At 47.9% G+C, this 20530-nt stretch overlaps 1 protein-coding gene across 2 annotated transcripts in view; it reads right to left on the bottom strand.

Annotated features, from left to right (window-relative positions):
• Positions 1–20530, bottom strand: part of STX2 (syntaxin 2) — a 336184-nt gene that overhangs the window by 52277 nt on the left and 263377 nt on the right. For both annotated transcript variants that reach the window (XM_086942665.1, XM_086942666.1), the window contains exon 9: positions 16929–17039. In XM_086942665.1, the coding sequence (XP_086798791.1) occupies positions 16929–17039 (111 nt within the window). The remainder of the gene's footprint in view (positions 1–16928; positions 17040–20530) is intronic.

Below are 20530 nucleotides of genomic sequence, written 5' to 3'. Positions count from 1 at the left end.
CTTTCCCAGACCGGAATCAAGCATCCAAGGACCGGTTTCTGGCTATCAGCCTTCATTCAGCCTGGATAGCTTGACTCCAGTGGTGTGGAGAGCCTGGGACTCACGTCTGAGTATACCCAGCACACTCGGGGTGAAAATTGCAAAAAACACAGTTGGACAGAATGTAGAACAATGTCATACATTCAGCCGTTTCTGTAGCACGATACTTCTTATCCAGCTTGGGTGTAGATGCTGGAACTGAAGCTGGATTCTTCATCGGCTTGAGTCTTTCATCCCAGACATGTTGAATAATTGGAATGGCTCTTACAGACTTCCTAGAAGACTTTTTGAAGTCGTAAAGAAAACATCTGCTTTCCTTAACTGGCATAGTAAGTTGGAATCTCTTAGCCGCTTTTCCGATCAGATCGTGAAAGCTGGCTATGTCCTCTGGTGGAGAGCTTGCTTGAGGCAATGGTGACACCGGGGAAGTTGGAACAATATATTGGTCCCATTCATCCCCAACCACATCATCTTGAGGAATTTCTCCTTCCTCCTCTTGATCGTCATGATCGGAATCATTCAAATCATCCCGAATTGTAATAACCTTTTGGACATCCGACCATTGAGGTGGAGGAGGTGGCTGAACCAGGGGTGTTTCTTTTACAGGTTGAGAGACTGTAGCAGAGGCAGTGGAAGAGGCTGTAGCATTATCTTCCGGAAAGCGACGGTAATAGCTGTCAATCATGTGTCTTAAGTCTGATATCAAAGATACGGGTACTGGCATAGCTTCTTCCGGAACAGATGTATCCACTTTCTCTTCGTCCTCAGTGGTAAGCCTGATGAAAAGACTCATATCTGTTTTGGCGTCTGAACGGGCGATCTTTGAAAGACAAATGCTCCTGGACCTCTTGAAAGTCTTCCTCATCCGAGTCCTGGCTTTTAATATGAAGCTGCGAAGGACTATAGGCAACGCCATAGGGACCTTCCTCCTCAGATTCCTGGCAATCCAGTATGGTAGAGGGAAGTAGAGGTGAAATCTTCGGCGTGGAAAACTCTCCTTTTTTGCTCGCCGACGAACCAGTCGACGGAGCAATCCTTTTTATGGAGATGTAGGTTGAAGTCATCATCGTTGGAGATGCAGGCATCGTCGACGGTTTTCTCGTCGTCGACGGGGCCGTCGACGGAACCATCAGCTGCATCGTCGACGGGATGGTCGTCAACGAAGATCTTGCCATCAACGAGGGTCTGGTACTCACCATCGACGGAGTTCTCGTCAATGTCGACGAAGCTGTCTTAGTCGTCGACGAGATGGTCGTCTTCGACGGCCTCATCCGAGATCTGACTGGAATTTCAGCAGATTTCGTCGACTGAAGCGACGACGGAGCCTTCTTTTCTGAGGAAGGCTTGAGAGGAGTTGGAGGGAGAGAAGAAGAAGGTTCACCTTCCTTGTTTTTTCCTGCTTTTTGTTTCTTCACATCTCCTTTTTCCTCAGAGGACCCTCTTTTCTGTTTCTTAGAAGTGTGTCCCTTGGCTTCCCTCTCAGACTCAGAGTCTGTTGAATTTCTCTTTTGAAGCCATAATAGGAGGCAAGCTTCTCTATCCTTAAGGGTTTTGGCAGAGAAGGTCCGGCAATATTTGCAGTCCTTAGGGATAGGCTTAGGGTACAAGCAGTTCAAGCATTCCTTGTGTGGGTCCTCAGAAAATAATCTGGCCTTGCCACAGGACCTGCAAGCTCTGAAAAGTCTCTATGTGGAGCCTTCAGACATTTTGAATGTAATAATCCTGACAAAACAGTACTGGACTTCCAACTGTGAAGGTCAAAAGTTCAATGAAGAGAGAAAAACTGGGCTAAGCTCAGGGAGACTCCTCACACAAAGGCAGTTGGAAATCTGAGGTATGGTGGCTCTGCTGGGAATGGTGTAGGCTGGTGCTGGCAGCTGATTGGCTGTAGTTTGGGACACATAATGAGGAGGAGAGGTTACCTATGGTTTCACTATTCTATGGTTTCCAGGCAGTTTTTTCTTCTACTGCTATGGTTATTATTTACCGGGAGACTCCCACCATGACGACGGGGAAGATACAAGCATGTGAATCTATGAAAGATTGAATACAGGAGAACCTCAAGACCTGGCTCTTCCGATGACCTCAGCACTCAACTGAGCCCCCCCCCCCCCCCTATAGGGATAATAGACACATGGTGGACACCAAACGTGACTGTTACAAGCACATAGTAATACGTCACTATATGTGGGTCTGTATACTACTCTACTGTCCTGTCAATTGGTCTTGGCTGTTTATGTCATCCCTATATTGTGCCCTGCAATACGACAAGGTGTAGTCTGGAATTGTATGGAACAGTGCGCATACTGTACAGCTGCGTATAACACATGGTATGCATACATGACTGCAATGTATGGTATGTCTTCAAAAGCAAATAAAAAGGTTTCAAAAAAATTCAGAGAGCCAACATAGAACCTTTAATTATGCCAACCGCAAAGCACTGGGGGCCAAAAATAACAAGCATTTGCAATGCAATGGTCTCGGCATCATTAAAGGTAGAGCTATTGGCATTGCTCATGACATTTTTTTTTCTTTAAATCAAAACTAAATGGCATTGTCATTAACATTGCCAATACACAGCACTCTGCACTCAACAGCACACAATGCTCTGCACACTCACTCTGCACTCACTGCTCTGCACACTCACTCTGCACTCACTGCTCTGCACACAGTCTGCACTCACTGCTCTGCACACAGTCTGCACTCACTGCTCTGCACACTCTCTCTGCACTCACTCTCTCTGCACACTCTCTCTGCACACTCTCTCTGCACACTCTCTCTGCACACTCTCTCTGCACACTCTCTCTGCACTCACTACTCTGCACTCACTACTCTGCACTCACTACTCTGCACTCACTACTCTGCACTCACTACTCTGCACTCACTACTCTGCACTCACTACTCTGCACTCACTACTCTGCACACTCTCTCTGCACACTCTCTCTGCACACTCTCTCTGCACTCACTGCTCTGCACACTCTCTCTGCACTCACTCTCTCTGCACACTCTCTCTGCACACTCTCTCTGCACACTCTCTCTGCACTCACTACTCTGCACTCACTACTCTGCACTCACTACTCTGCACTCACTACTCTGCACACTCTCTCTGCACACTCTCTCTGCACTCACTACTCTGCACTCACTACTCTGCACTCACTACTCTGCACTCACTACTCTGCACTCACTACTCTGCACTCACTACTCTGCACTCACTACTCTGCACTCACTACTCTGCACTCACTACTCTGCACTCACTACTCTGCACTCACTACTCTGCACTCACTACTCTGCACTCACTACTCTGCACTCACTACTCTGCACTCACTACTCTGCACTCACTACTCTGCACTCACTACTCTGCACTCACTACTCTGCACTCACTACTCTGCACTCACTACTCTGCACTCACTACTCTGCACTCACTACTCTGCACTCACTACTCTGCACTCACTACTCTGCACTCACTACTCTGCACTCACTACTCTGCACTCACTACTCTGCACTCACTACTCTGCACTCACTACTCTGCACTCACTACTCTGCACTCACTACTCTGCACTCACTACTCTGCACTCACTACTCTGCACTCACTACTCTGCACTCACTACTCTGCACTCACTACTCTGCACTCACTACTCTGCACTCACTACTCTGCACTCACTACTCTGCACTCACTACTCTGCACTCACTACTCTGCACTCACTACTCTGCACTCACTACTCTGCACTCACTACTCTGCACTCACTACTCTGCACTCACTACTCTGCACTCACTACTCTGCACTCACTACTCTGCACTCACTACTCTGCACTCACTACTCTGCACTCACTACTCTGCACTCACTACTCTGCACTCACTACTCTGCACTCACTACTCTGCACTCACTACTCTGCACTCACTACTCTGCACTCACTACTCTGCACTCACTACTCTGCACTCACTACTCTGCACTCACTACTCTGCACTCACTACTCTGCACTCACTACTCACTACTCTGCACTCACTACTCACTACTCTGCACTCACTACTCACTACTCTGCACTCACTACTCTGCACTCACTACTCTGCACTCACTACTCACTACTCTGCACTCACTACTCTGCACTCACTACTCACTACTCTGCACTCACTACTCTGCACTCACTACTCTGCACTCACTACTCTGCACTCACTACTCTGCACTCACTACTCACTACTCACTACTCTGCACTCACTACTCACTACTCTGCACTCACTACTCACTACTCTGCACTCAGCACTCACGCACTCACTACCCTGCACTCACTACCCTGCACTCACTACCCTGCACTCACTACCCTGCACTCACTACCCTGCACTCACTACCCTGCAGTCACTACTCACTACCCTGCACTCACTACTCACTACTCTGCACTCACTACTCACTACTCACCACTCACTACTCTGCACTCACTACTCACTACTCTGCACTCACTACTCACTACTCTGCACTCACTACTCACTACTCTGCACTCACTACTCTGCACTCACTACTCACTACTCTGCACTCACTACTCACTACTCTGCACTCACTACTCTGCACTCACTACTCACTACTCTGCACTCACTACTCACTACTCTGCACTCACTACTCACTACTCACTACTCTGCACTCACTACTCTGCACTCACTACTCACTACTCTGCACTCACTACTCACTACTCTGCACTCACTACTCACTACTCACTACTCACTACTCTGCACTCACTACTCACTACTCTGCACTCACTACTCACTACTCTGCACTCACTACTCACTACTCTGCACTCACTACTCACTACTCTGCACTCACTACTCTGCACTCACTACTCACTACTCTGCACTCACTACTCACTACTCTGCACTCACTACTCTGCACTCACTACTCACTACTCTGCACTCACTACTCTGCACTCACTACTCACTACTCTGCACTCACTACTCACTACTCTGCACTCACTACTCTGCACTCACTACTCACTACTCTGCACTCACTACTCACTACTCTGCACTCACTACTCACTACTCTGCACTCACTACTCTGCACTCACTACTCACTACTCTGCACTCACTACTCTGCACTCACTACTCACTACTCTGCACTCACTACTCACTACTCTGCACTCACTACTCACTACTCTGCACTCACTACTCACTACTCACTACTCTGCACTCACTACTCTGCACTCACTACTCTGCACTCACTACTCACTACTCTGCACTCACTACTCACTACTCTGCACTCACTACTCACTACTCTGCACTCACTACTCTGCACTCAGCACTCACTCCTCACTACTCTGCACTCACTACCCTGCACTCACTACCCTGCACTCACTACCCTGCACTCACTACCCTGCACTCACTACCCTGCACTCACTACCCTGCACTCACTACCCTGCACTCACTACTCTGCACTCACTACTCTGCACTCACTACTCACTACCCTGCACTCACTACCCTGCACTCACTACCCTGCACTCACTACCCTGCACTCACTACCCTGCACTCACTACCCTGCACTCACTACCCTGCACTCACTACCCTGCACTCACTACCCTGCACTCACTACTCTGCACTCACTACTCTGCACTCACTACTCTGCACTCACTACTCACTACTCTGCACACTACTCACTACTCTGCACTCACTACTCACTACTCTGCACTCACTACTCACTACTCTGCACTCACTACTCACTACTCTGCACTCACTACTCACTACTCTGCACTCACTACTCACTACTCTGCACTCACTACTCACTACTCTGCACTCACTACTCTGCACTCACTACTCACTACTCTGCACTCACTACTCACTACTCTGCACTCACTACTCACTACTCTGCACTCACTACTCTGCACTCACTACTCACTACTCTGCACTCACTACTCTGCACTCACTACTCACTACTCTGCACTCACTACTCTGCACTCACTACTCACTACTCTGCACTCACTACTCACTACTCTGCACTCACTACTCACTACTCTGCACTCACTACTCACTACTCACTACTCTGCACTCACTACTCTGCACTCACTACTCACTACTCTGCACTCACTACTCACTACTCTGCACTCACTACTCACTACTCTGCACTCACTACTCACTACTCTGCACTCACTACTCTGCACTCAGCACTCACTCCTCACTACTCTGCACTCACTACCCTGCACTCACTACCCTGCACTCACTACCCTGCACTCACTACCCTGCACTCACTACCCTGCACTCACTACCCTGCACTCACTACCCTGCACTCACTACCCTGCACTCACTACCCTGCACTCACTACTCTGCACTCACTACTCTGCACTCACTACTCACTACTCTGCACTCACTACTCACTACTCTGCACTCACTACTCACTACTCTGCACTCACTACTCTGCACTCACTACTCACTACTCTGCACTCACTACTCACTACTCTGCACTCACTACTCACTACTCTGCACTCACTACTCTGCACTCACTACTCACTACTCTGCACTCACTACTCTGCACTCACTACTCACTACTCTGCACTCACTACTCACTACTCTGCACTCACTACTCACTACTCTGCACTCACTACTCACTACTCACTACTCTGCACTCACTACTCTGCACTCACTACTCTGCACTCACTACTCACTACTCTGCACTCACTACTCACTACTCTGCACTCACTACTCACTACTCTGCACTCACTACTCTGCACTCAGCACTCACTCCTCACTACTCTGCACTCACTACCCTGCACTCACTACCCTGCACTCACTACCCTGCACTCACTACCCTGCACTCACTACCCTGCACTCACTACCCTGCACTCACTACCCTGCACTCACTACTCTGCACTCACTACTCTGCACTCACTACTCACTACCCTGCACTCACTACCCTGCACTCACTACCCTGCACTCACTACCCTGCACTCACTACCCTGCACTCACTACCCTGCACTCACTACCCTGCACTCACTACCCTGCACTCACTACCCTGCACTCACTACCCTGCACTCACTACTCTGCACTCACTACTCTGCACTCACTACTCTGCACTCACTACTCACTACTCTGCACACTACTCACTACTCTGCACTCACTACTCACTACTCTGCACTCACTACTCACTACTCTGCACTCACTACTCACTACTCTGCACTCACTACTCACTACTCTGCACTCACTACTCACTACTCTGCACTCACTACTCACTACCCTGCACTCACTACCCTGCACTCACTACCCTGCACTCACTACCCTGCACTCACTACCCTGCACTCACTACCCTGCACTCACTACCCTGCACTCACTACCCTGCACTCACTACCCTGCACTCACTACCCTGCACTCACTACTCTGCACTCACTACTCTGCACTCACTACTCTGCACTCACTACTCTGCACTCACTACTCTGCACTCACTACTCACTACCCTGCACTCACTACCCTGCACTCACTACCCTGCACTCACTACCCTGCACTCACTACCCTGCACTCACTACCCTGCACTCACTACCCTGCACTCACTACCCTGCACTCACTACCCTGCACTCACTACCCTGCACGCACTACTCTGCACTCACTACTCACTACTCTGCACTCACTACTCACTACTCACTACTCTGCACTCACTACTCTGCACTCACTACTCACTACTCTGCACTCACTACTCTGCACTCACTACTCACTACTCTGCACTCACTACTCACTACTCTGCACTCACTACTCTGCACTCACTACTCTGCACTCACTACTCACTACTCTGCACTCACTACTCACTACTCTGCACTCACTACTCACTACTCTGCACTCACTACTTACTACTCACTACTCTGCACTCACTACTTACTACTCACTACTCTGCACTCACTACTGACTACTCACTACTCTGCACTCACTACTGACTACTCACTACTCTGCACTCACTACTGACTACTCACTACTCTGCACTCACTACTGACTACTCACTACTCTGCACTCACTACTCTGCACTCACTACTCACTACTCTGCACTCACTACTCACTACTCTGCACTCACTACTCACTACTCTGCACTCACTACTCACTACTCTGCACTCACTACTCACTACTCTGCACTCACTACTCACTACTCTGCACTCACTACTCACTACTCTGCACTCACTACTCTGCACTCACTACTCTGCACTCACTACTCACTACTCTGCACTCACTACTCACTACTCTGCACTCACTACTCACTACTCTGCACTCACTACTCTGCACTCACTACTCTGCACTCACTACTCTGCACTCACTACTCTGCACTCACTACTCTGCACTCACTACTCTGCACTCACTACTCACTACTCTGCACTCACTACTCACTACTCTGCACTCACTACTCACTACTCTGCACTCACTACTCACTACTCTGCACTCACTACTCTGCACTCACTACTCACCACTCACTACTCACTACTCACTACTCTGCACTCACTACTCACTACTCTGCACTCACTACTCACTACCCTGCACTCACTACCCTGCACTCACTACCCTGCACTCACTACCCTGCACTCACTACCCTGCACTCACTACCCTGCACTCACTACCCTGCACTCACTACCCTGCACTCACTACCCTGCACTCACTACCCTGCACTCACTACTCTGCACTCACTACTCTGCACTCACTACTCACTACTCTGCACTCACTACTCACTACTCTGCACTCACTACTCACTACTCTGCACTCACTACTCTGCACTCACTACTCACTACTCTGCACTCACTACTCTGCACTCACTACTCACTACTCTGCACTCACTACTCACTACTCTGCACTCACTACTCACTACTCTGCACTCACTACTCTGCACTCACTACTCACTACTCTGCACTCACTACTCTGCACTCACTACTCACTACTCTGCACTCACTACTCACTACTCTGCACTCACTACTCTGCACTCACTACTCTGCACTCACTACTCTGCACTCACTACTCTGCACTCACTACTCTGCACTCACTACTCTGCACTCACTACTCTGCACTCACTACTCACTACTCTGCACTCACTACTCACTACTCTGCACTCACTACTCACTACTCTGCACTCACTACTCTGCACTCACTACTCACTACTCTGCACTCACTACTCACTACTCTGCACTCACTACTCACTACTCTGCACTCACTACTCACTACCCTGCACTCACTACCCTGCACTCACTACCCTGCACTCACTACCCTGCACTCACTACCCTGCACTCACTACCCTGCACTCACTACCCTGCACTCACTACCCTGCACTCACTACTCTGCACTCACTACTCTGCACTCACTACTCTGCACTCACTACTCTGCACTCACTACTCTGCACTCACTACTCACTACTCTGCACTCACTACTCTGCACTCACTACTCACTACTCTGCACTCACTACTCACTACTCTGCACTCACTTCGCCAAAGCTGGCCTGGCGTCCTCGCGCAGCGCTAAAGTCAGCAGATTCCTTCAACGCGCCACGCCTGCGGAAGGTGCACGTGACCTCACCCGCGGTTTCCGGTGCACGCCTGTCCCCTAGCTGCTCGTGCACCACCGGCCTGAACCTAAGTCAGCAGCATGTCCATCACCGAGCCACACTATCTGAGGTGCACGTCACCCTCGGCTTCCGGTGCACGCTTGTCCCCAAGCTACCCGTGCACCACCGGCCTGAACCTCGAACAGTTGATGTTCACCACGCCTCGCTAAACCTGACTGTGACCAGCCACCCACAGCGTGAACAAGGCTGATGTTGGGTATAATTCTGCGACATGACAATAAGTGCACGTTAGAAGCATTATGTATTTACTTGTATTTAGTTATTTAACATTCTTGCCACGAACGACCACCGGGAAGGGGCGCTAGAGAGCGTCATGCAGCAAGGAGAGTCTCCGAATACATAAATACAGCAGGATAAATTAAAAGTATGCACCATAGATGCAAGAGCAGCTGGCGGTGTATGTTCAGTTTTAGCTACAATAAAGGATGATTTCAAAAGAAGCAGACCTGAGAATTAGAAGGGTGCACGAGGGGAGAGCAGAGATGGATGGGGTGTCAGGAGATGGAGAGGCAGTCACAGGCGATGGCCTCGGGTGCAGAAATCGCTGCTGGAGAATTACTCGAAGGGAGAGAGGGGTTACCAAAGACGTGACTCATGAGCATTATTTTGACTGCAGTAACTAAGGAGTGTGCCCAGTGCAAGCTGAGAGAGCATCCTAAATGCCCCCGGAATCCCGCCGCGGCCGCCCCGGAAGTCAGGCACGGTCGCCTGTGACGGGGGCGGGGCCACGTCCAGACCGGAAGAGGAGGCAGGCGGAGTCAAATGCGTCTCGCGCCCGGGGCTCCTCTGAGCGGTGTGGAGCCCCGGGGCCGCGCCAGCAGGAGATTGGGCGCCGCGTGCTGAGAGCAGAGTCCCCGACATTGGCCAGGTAAGTTCCAAAAGGCTGGGGGGGCTTGGTGCACTTGTGTGTGTGCGTGTATGCTCGTGTGTGTATGTATGTATGTGTGCGACGGTGACGGCGGGGGAGGGAGGGAGGGAGGGAAGGGGGGCCTCGGTGCACTTGTGTGTGTGCGCGAGTGTGTGTATGTGTCAGGGGGGGTGTCTCTGTATGTATGTATGTGCGTGCGTGCGTGCATGGGCGCTTGTGTGTGTGTATGCGCATGCGTGTGTGGTGCTTGAGCTTCCCAGGAGACAGCGCCTGGCCACAGCGCGCGTTCCCGTTTCAAATCGGCTCCAAGGATGCGCGCGGCCGGAACTGTCTCCTGGGAAGCACACTCGCTAACAAAAGATCTCGGCGGAGACGCGCTTCCGCGCGGCTAGCCGAGACCTAAAAAGCAAAATGCCCGATAACTTGGCCTGTTGTGGATGAAACTGATGATACCCACACCAGGTCACAAATTTCACTCAAAGAAAGATTTAGCTGAAAGACATCTAACACTTCAGTAGATAAGTGTAAACTGCTGTTGGGGGCCGCTCAATCTCCACGCATGGAAGTGTGGGTTGAGGAGATCGGATACAGGACCTGGCCCTGATGCTTAGACCAGAGATCAGGATACCCCACTTGCCTGGCTTGATCTGGATCTATCACCATGACTTGGGTCCAGCTTAATGTGATCTTCAGTAGAATCGAGGCAGGAGAGGTAGCAGTGGAAAGGTGTACAGGAGTTCTGCACCTCACTGCAGATGAAATGTAGCGCCTTGGCTGGAACTCTAGCGTGCAGTAATTGTTACAGGAAGCAGACTTGCAGGTGGCGAACAGATCCAGCCAAGGAACGTCCCACTGGTCAAACATTTTGTTTCCACTCTGGTGTAAAAATCCCATTCGTGGTCTTTAATATAAAACCTGCTGCGCTCATCTGCCTTGGCGCTGAGCAGTCCTGCCAGATGACAGACCCACCAGGGAGATCTCCTGATAGTTAAGCCATTTCCAAAGGTGTAGTGACTCCTGGCACAAGGTCCAAAACCCATGCAGCCCTACTTGGCGGTCATGTCGTTTATCAGGATATGCACCAGCCCTCACACTGATGGGCAGGAGAAATGCCTACATCACCATAAGGATGACCTAAAGCTCCAAAGGTCCTGATGTGAAACTCTGATCCCACTGGGGGCCAGAGACCCTTGGTCTCCACGTCTCCTAGGTGACCACTGCAACCCAGAGACTATGCATCTGTCATTACTGAGAGCCTGGTAAGGATAGGGAGAATGTTCTGCCGCAAGATATGCTAGTGTCGACCTGGCACCACTCCAGGGCCTGGGCTGTCTCCTTCGAGATGCAGAAGTTGTCCGATAGGCAGCACTAGAGCTGCACCCATTGGAAATGAAATTCTCCACTGCAAGGCCCGCATGTACCAGCAGGTATCATCCCGAAACACAGAATTGAGCAGGAAAGATCTGGATCATACGCTGAATGGCAATGACTTGGTGTGGGGGTGGAAAGACCCTAAACGCCAATATGTCCAGGACGATCCCGATGAAGGGCACCCTCTGCGCAGGTGGGACTGGAGTTCACCCATGTAAAGATCCAGGGATGAAAGTAGGGTGACCGATCTCTGCGACTGACTGTAGCACGCCCGCATTCCAGCATGCCATCCAGGTAAAGGTAAAATGGCAACTACTTTTCCTGATTTTGTGGACATAAATCTTCTTATTGAGCGTAAACAGAGTCAACGTGCTGCTCCTGGTCTAACACTGAAATGATACTTTACTTACAATGTATAGAATCTATACCCTTCACACATGCTTCAGGAAGATCACCATCACACTCGCAACAAATCTGCCCTTTCATCACAGACATTTCTTTCAGACGACGCAGCTACTCCTTCCTACATCTCAAGCTTCCACCCACCATTCATGCAACAACAGATAAATTCACCAGCTACAAGTCCCGAGCTCAGTGTTGGGAAATGTGCCTCTTTACAGGGTTAGCCCAGATTAATTTTGCCTTTTCACTGAACCCTATTTTGGCTGGCTATAGGACTCTGTGCTCTTTACCCCTGCTCACCTGTGGTAAAGTGCTTGTGCTCCTCCGTTCAACACGATGAAATTGGTTGTAAACCAGATTGGTTAATTTAATTTGCCGAGAAGTCCTGAGTATGGTCCAAACGTACCCAGTGCTGGTATATTAAATACTAGTGGACTGCAGCGCTTAATGTGCCATCCACTGCTGTGGCACTGCAAAGCATGTCTCCAGGCCCACTAGTAGCTTTGCTGTGAAGGTTTAAAATGCAAATTTGACTTGTAAAAATAATTCCTTTTTGCCAGCTGTTAACTTTCCTTTTAAATACTTTTAAGTTACCTGCTAAATAGGCCTTATTGTCCACGGAGGAGGATGCAAAGTATTTTTCAGGAGGATGTGTAAACGTTTAATAAACATGTCTTTACAGTGAAAATGCTCTTAAGCTATTTTCACTGTTACATAGGAAAACACTGGTATACAATATGTTTAATACATGTTATCTGCACATAGGAAACAGCTAAAAGTAATTTCTGGACTTTTTGAAACATTTATTACAAGCACAGTTCACTGGTGAAGTTGGATTTGTAATAAGTAGTATGGAAAGATGACTTTTAGAAAGTCACCGCTGTCTTGCCTGAAGTCCCAGGAAGATAGATTGCCATTTTTCTCTCTCCCTTCTGCCAGCCACAAATTAACATTTCAAGAGGAGAGGGGGTGGATGAGGTGTGAAGCTGATCCGAGGACAGGGACAGAGGAACTTGGGAGGTGCTGTTGTGCACTTAATAGGATGGCCTGTAGGTTGGACACAAGTACTAAAATATCTTCAAAAAGGCCTACCCTGTGAAAAGCAGATGCAATTAACCTCAAAGGCTGCACCCTTCTATGCCCCCCCCCCCCCACCCCCGCCAGACCATCCTACGCCACTGTGGGCCTCTTGTTGACATCACAGTGTCAGATCCTGCTGGAGTGTTAAGTCCTGCAACAGAATGCCAAAACAATCTGGGTGTAACCGCTGCCAGGTTGCTGAAAGTTCAGCTTTGTCCTACCAGAACTCAGTCCCTGAGTATTTGAGGTACTGCCTAAAACTGGGGTTTGTTTTTAGATGTGGGAGAACACTGGGATTACCACAGTGCACCCCCCCCCACACACACACACAGCCCCCAGCACAAGTTTAGATTGGCCATTTTCAAGATGGCTGAAGTCTTTGGTCAAAGTGGGTAGAGTGTGTACCCGGAACACTTGCCCCATTGGTTAAGGGGTCTACAGGTGTCGGGGCCCAACCACTAGTTGGTGCCAGGCGTAAATGTGGCATCTCCAGGTACCTATTGAGAAATCCACCAATACCCAACTTGCAGACCACCTAGATCTCCTGGACAGCTCTCAATGCAGTCACACATGCATCAGAAGCATTCTCAACTGAGGAGAAATGGCAGCATCCTCGAGCCACAAGTCACCCATTAGAAAGCATCAGCGCTTTGGTAACTGCAGACTGTCCCTCACGTGGATATCCTTCTTCCACGCAGAAAAAACTCAACGAGTTAGATTCCCACCAAACCACGCAGAGCTCAGATCCCAAGAAACTCATTTATTTTATTTTTATTTCAGAGGTTTTATATAGCGCTGGCTGGACCCAGGGGTATCAGAGCGCTTTACATTTTAGAGACAAGAAAGGTCAATAAGACAGGGGACATACATAGCATCAATGTATATAAACAACATATAAGTCTCAGCCTGAACAGATTTCAAAATGATAAATATGGGAAATAAGCACAACAAAATGTGAAAGATGTGAATAAATCAAAAATATCAAAAAAATTGCAGAGTCAGGATAGGGAGGTTAATGGTCCGTTAGGTTGGTAAGGAAGAGAAGCGGGAGGGGCAGAAGTGGGGAGGGGGGGTTGGAGGGGATGCGGGCTGAGGGTGGACAAGGGAAGGGGGGAGCAAGGAGGAGTGAAGGTGGTAAACAGGGAGTGACGAGGAGGAAGGGCGAGTAGGGCTAAAAAAGGGAGGGCGAATGCATCTAGGGTCAGACAGATGTAACCAGTGGACCAACCCACCAGACACCTTCGATCTACGTCCCAGGCAAGAGCACACCTCCCTTGCGTCAAGAAGACCAGAAGCGGAGGACGCTCCTTCTCATACCTAACAGCCAAGAGCTGGAACGACCTCTCTAAACACTTAAGGACCTCCCCCTCCCTCATGGACAGCAGAAGGAACCTCAAAATGTGGCTCTTCCAGACTAATCAGGCATATTCATTTCCTCCCCCCTCAGTCCTGCCCCATTCAGCACCTGGATACCCTCACAAATAATTAGCCACACTCCTCAAATTCACATAATATGACAAGATAACACTTTAGAACACTCCTAGACCTGTGGATGATCAGAAGACTGAACCTGCTGAATGAAACCTGAGAATAGCTTAGAATCTTCCCTCCTCTGGTACCCAGGACAAAGACATGGACTTAAAGGTTCATTAAGGGTGACGACCTGCTAAAGCTACAGAGACATAACAATCTATAAGAGGCCTTTTACTCTACCTGCCCGGCTGACCAGTGGCACCTGGACCTGGACTGGGCCCTGGTGTTGCCTCTGCCTGCCACCTGCCACCATGTGAGTCTCTAAATTTATTTATTTATTTATTATAGAGGTTTTATATAGCGCTTGCTGGACCCGGGGGTATCAGAGCGCTTTACATTTTAGAGACAAGAAAGGTCAATAAGACAGGGGACATACATAGCATCAATGTATATAAACAACATATAGGTCTCCGCCTGACAGATTTCAAAATGAAAAATATGGGAAAAAAGCACAACAAAATGTGTAAGATGTGATAAATCAAAAATATCAAAAAGGCACAAATTGAAAAAAGAGCCGGAAAATTGCGGAGTCAGGATAGGGAGGTTAGTGGTCCGTTAGGTTGGTAAGGAAGAGAAGCGGGAGGGGCAGAAGTGGGGTGGGGGGGTTGGAGGGGATGCGGGCTGAGGGTGGACAAGGGAAGGGGGGAGCAAGGAGGAGTGAAGGTGGTAAACAGGAGGGGGAAGTGACGAGGAGGAAGGGCGAGAGAGGCAAGGGAGGGCGAATGCATCTAGGGTTGGACAGATGTAGCCAGTGGAAGAGAACAGATATGGATTAGGGTCCCCAGTATTTATTGAGGAGATGTAGTTTGAGTTCTTTTTTTAAATTAGAGTAGGAAGGGTTGCAGCGAAGGTCAGTTGGAAGGGCATTCCAAATGCAAGGAGCGTTGCCGGAAAAGGATCCAGACTGGGTGGTTTTCTTTTTTAGAAGGGGGGGATAAGAAGGAGGGTGTTAGTACTTCTCAAGGAACGGGAGCAACCGGCTTTAGTAAGTTTGCTAGCGAGGTAGGTCGGTGTATTCTGATGGAGAATTTTGTGTGTAATGCAGGCTGTACTCGTGGTGAATTCAGACTTAAAGGGATAAAGTCAGAAGGTATAATCCTTTGCTTAGGAGGAACCTGGTTGGTCTACCTTATCCGTGCTCCATCGCAGTCAGTGTCAGATTGTGCATAGGTCCTGTTCTATCACAACTAGTGACTATCACTGGCACTTTGTGCTTATTAGGGTTATTTTTACTTAAACATTTCAAAATTCATATCTATAAATCCCCAAATTGGATTTGTGTAACTTTGGTGTACTTTTTTTTATTAAATCATACTCTATTACTCTATTTTGGGGTTTTGCATTTCAACTTTATTAATGTTTTAGCACTGCATACATACTTTACACATTGCTTTTAAGGTAAGCTTATTGGCTCTGTGCTTTATCGACCAGAGGTAGATCTTCGGTTAATCTGGTGACATTCAGAGTTCACTGTGACAAGGATTGTGGTTATTACTAGATGTGGGTACCTACCCACCCCTCCCCCCTCAATTAATAACCCAATTTCTTACACTCAATCTACCAACCTATGCTGCCAGAGGCACAAGCTTCCGCCTCCCACAGTCCCATTACAACCATCACAATGGGCAACAAGGCACCACTGCCAGCAGCTGCAACTTGTACCACTCCCTCCAGATAACAGCTCATACAACAACTACCACTTCTGCCAATAGTCCAGGTTTGCACCAGCCACTACCAGCTGCAGGAGACCAAGTGCTCAAGGTGGCAGCTGAAGATACTCCCCTGGGTTCTTCTTTGTAGCCACTGTTATAACTGTGCTCAACCGTCTCCGAGGGCACAAGGAGGCACAGACGGCCCCAGAGAACTCTTGGGCCAATCACAAACTAAAAGAGGATGTTTTACTTTCTTTAAAAGGAGCGGATCCTCCTCGGGAACCAGCAGAGACTAGTGTTCCCCCTTCCAGGGCACCCTACTCCAACAAAGCCTGTTCATAATCAACAATAAACACAATCATAATAACATACAGACATATGAACCTAAAGCCAAGGTCGCATTTCAGGAATAAACCGTTTCAGGACTCACCCGTCGAGCTTTACTCTGGTATTTGACAGCCTTTTTTGTTTCCTCTTTGGCACGTTCCACGTAGACCTCTGCACTCGACACGTTCTTCTCAATGTTATTGATCATTTCACCCTAGAAGACAGAGAACAAATCAGCTGCTTTGGTAGCATCCTAGATGCATTTCCAGACAGGAGAGATGGACATGGAGATATGAGGATGAATTAAATTGATGAGAATTAATTTAATTCTTAATTCCTAGAATTGCATTCACATGGACTGAAGCAAGAGACAGGGAAATATGAGGGCCTAACGTGAAGATGAGGAAGAGGCAGGCATCAAGGCCGTAATTAGACATGTAATGGGAACAAATTTTAAGAACAGACTTTCCGTTCCTGGAAGACGGAAGAGTTCAGATAGGTGTTTCACAGGGCCTTTCCGAGAATTGGCAAATTTTGTGCCCAAGAAACCTTTGTAACTGTATTATAAAGGGACACAGCGTCTACGCTGCTCCCCCAATTGTTGGAGTGTGATTCAGCAAATTGTATAAACTGGTAAACAACTGCTAAGTTGGGACAGAATGTTGCTCTTTGAAGTATAAATGTATGTTCAGTGACATCCAAACTTGAGAATGTACTCCTACTTGTGAGGCGCTTTCATGTTTGTTGCAGAAGAAATCCCACATCTTCAAAAGGCCACCAATGTCACTAGGGCAGCACTCTTTGCAAATTGATGTGCAATGGTTTCTTGGCGCATAAAGAGCCCGCCCCATGTTTGTTTAGCTCATTTATGTTTAGGGCAGCAGAGCTGCTGCTCTATTTTATTTCACTGAACTCACACAACAACAGGGGAAATAGAAAAGTTATTTTTGTTTTTAGGTATGACTCCTCAGAATGCCAGAGAATGTCTATGTATGATGGGACTTGGCCGATGGAACAATAGTTCTAAATGACAAACAGATACAGAGAAAGAGAGAAAGATTACCTGGGATTCTGTACTTCAGACAGAGCAGAGGCAGCAATAAATAGCAAAACATTACAGAAGAAAGAACTTATGGAAAACATTTCTATCACCATCATTCAAGCTGGACCATAACTTCCTCACAGTAATTTAATTTAAACAAAGACTCCAAAGGTGTATTCACGGACATTTTTTTTAAAAACCTTAATCAATCACTTCTCTCAAGGGCAAGCATGTGAAATACGAATAAAGGTTGGCATTTAACACGTTTTTGCACAAACATCGAAAAAGGGTCATCTTTGATTCCTTATTCCATGGTTGGCTCTTTTAAACAAAGAGCAAAAGTCTACTAAGCACTCAAAATAAATGTTCATCGTATGAAAGTTGTCACAACCTACCTCCTAATGTGTGGTGGGTCATTAAGAACTACGATAAGCAAAGATAAAGTGACACAATCATTTATCAGTTTTTTTTTCAGGTTTTTACAGAAATTTTTCAAGGATTTTAATTGCATGTTACTGTAGTCATTGCTAAAGCCGCCATTCTATTGTACAATACATCTTGTTGCATCAGTCACGCTGCTGGGCTTTTCGGCATGGCCGTTGGCTAATATTCAGCCAGTGGCATAACTCTTTATTCACAAACCATCTCACATGGGTGATAAATTTCAGACCACACCGTGACCTCTTCTGCACCCAGCATCAAAGTATTCACCTGTGAGAAAGTGGCTCTAAAAATATACTGGAGTATAATGAAGTACAGTGTGTATAGAGTCCACCAACCCCAGAGGTATAACAGAAGTTAAAGTCAGAACTGACCTCACTCTCCAAAGTGGTAGCTTGGTCGAGCAGTAAGGCAGTACCAGAGGACAGTGTAAAGCATTTGTTGCACACACTCAGTCAGCAAAAGGTTTCACACACTCAAGGACTGAACTTCAGGCCAATTGTTGTTATATCCAAAGATATAGTTGTTTTATTTTTAGAACCAACAGTTATAAAAATATACTTCAAGTCATGAGTACTCTCAGGTAATACTTTGCAAAGGTGCAATAAAGTTTGTGCACACAGTGAATACAGTATAGGTAGTAAGCAACAGAATCCTAACACACACTATAGCATTGAGCTCAATGGGATTTTACATATATTTACACTAGATTACTTTATGGATTACTTTGGAGGTTCCAGGACTAGGTCTTAGATTCAGTCCTGGGGTCTAAGCTGAAACCAGATTAGCAAAAACGTTTTAGTTACTGTAGTGAATTTTCATGAATATAAAGTTGTTTTAAAAGTTCACACTTACAAACTTTTCAATGTAAATCTCACAATGTTATTCAATGGGAGGAAATTCAGGTTGCAGGTAAAGTACGATCGCATTACTTTTGTAACCCAGCACTGATCTCCTAGGGCCAGCTCTGGGGGCTTAACTCAAAACAGGTAGGTAATTGCGTTTCAGTATTTCGTATGATTTTTAAAGAATATTTGCAGTTTTCAAAAGTAGACACTTGGAAGAAATTTCATAGAAAAGCAGACAATGGGTTCCTACAGAGAAAATACAGATTACTAGTAAACCCGGTAAGGATTACTTTTGCGGTTCAGTACTGGGCTGAAAGGTACAGTACTGGCTTGTCCCCTGATTCCAGGTGAGTACTTCGGAATTTGGGCTTTGGCTGATTTTATAGGTATATTTTCAGTTTTCAAAACTTCACACTTTGAAATTTTTAGAGTCAAAATGGGTCAATGTTATCCAATTGCAAGTAAGTGAATTACCGGTTTCCAGGTGAGTACTTGGTTGTTGAAGTTAAGGTTCTGGGCATAGACTCAGGGGTCCCCCAGGGCCAGGAAAGTACAGTTAGATCAGTCCCAGTGGCACAGGGGCGGCCAGGTGCAGAGGTAGGTAGGCCCAATGATATCCAATGAGTGAAAGGGGGCCTTCAGTTGGTGGCTGCTGGCTATTCTATTCTATTCTATAGTTTTGGTAAAGCGCAACAGCTGCCCAAGCAATGAGGCGTCCCGGCGCTAAGAACCCAGATCCTAGCCTGAGCGGGGAGAAACCAGGATGAAGGGGGGGTTACAGGCAAGGGAATAGAAACGTTTTCACTGCTTTCCGGAATGCCGGTAGGCTATCTATGGAGCGAATGTGTTGTGGCAAGTCATTCCACAGCTTGGCTCCAAGGAACCTGAAGGAGCGGCCGCCCATGCGGCAGAGTTTTATGCGTGGGACGCATAGAAGGTTTTGGTTGGAGGATCTTAGGTTCCGTGACGGCGCGTAGGGAGTGAGAAGGGGTCGAAGCAGAGGGGGGGTGTTGAGTTTGAGGATTTTGAAGGACATAATGAGGGTCTTGAATTTGATTCAAGGAGGCCACGCTCTGCCACGCTCTGGGAGCTGGGCTCCAGGTCGCTTGCTCAGTGCAAAGGGGGAAGTAGGATAGGACAAGAGGTCACAGCCAGCAGCACTCGGCGGCTGGGTGCAGGGTGCTATTGAGCCGTCGGGCGCTCAATGTTATCCAATGAGGATCTTGAAAAGGGAACAAAGGCTGCAGGCTCGGGGACGGACAATCTCCAGGGGCGACCAGCACTTCGAGAGGTATGTGGGGATGTTGGAGCACAGGTAGGTACCCCAGAGGGAGGCACAGGGGGCTGTAGGGTGCCGGGTGCAGGGGTGTCCTT

Source organism: Lissotriton vulgaris, chromosome 11 (assembly GCF_964263255.1).
Source record: "Lissotriton vulgaris chromosome 11, aLisVul1.2, whole genome shotgun sequence".
Classification (NCBI taxonomy): Eukaryota; Metazoa; Chordata; class Amphibia; order Caudata; family Salamandridae; genus Lissotriton; species Lissotriton vulgaris.
Note: the sequence above shows the minus strand (reverse complement) of the source record. Positions and strands in the feature narration are given on the sequence as shown.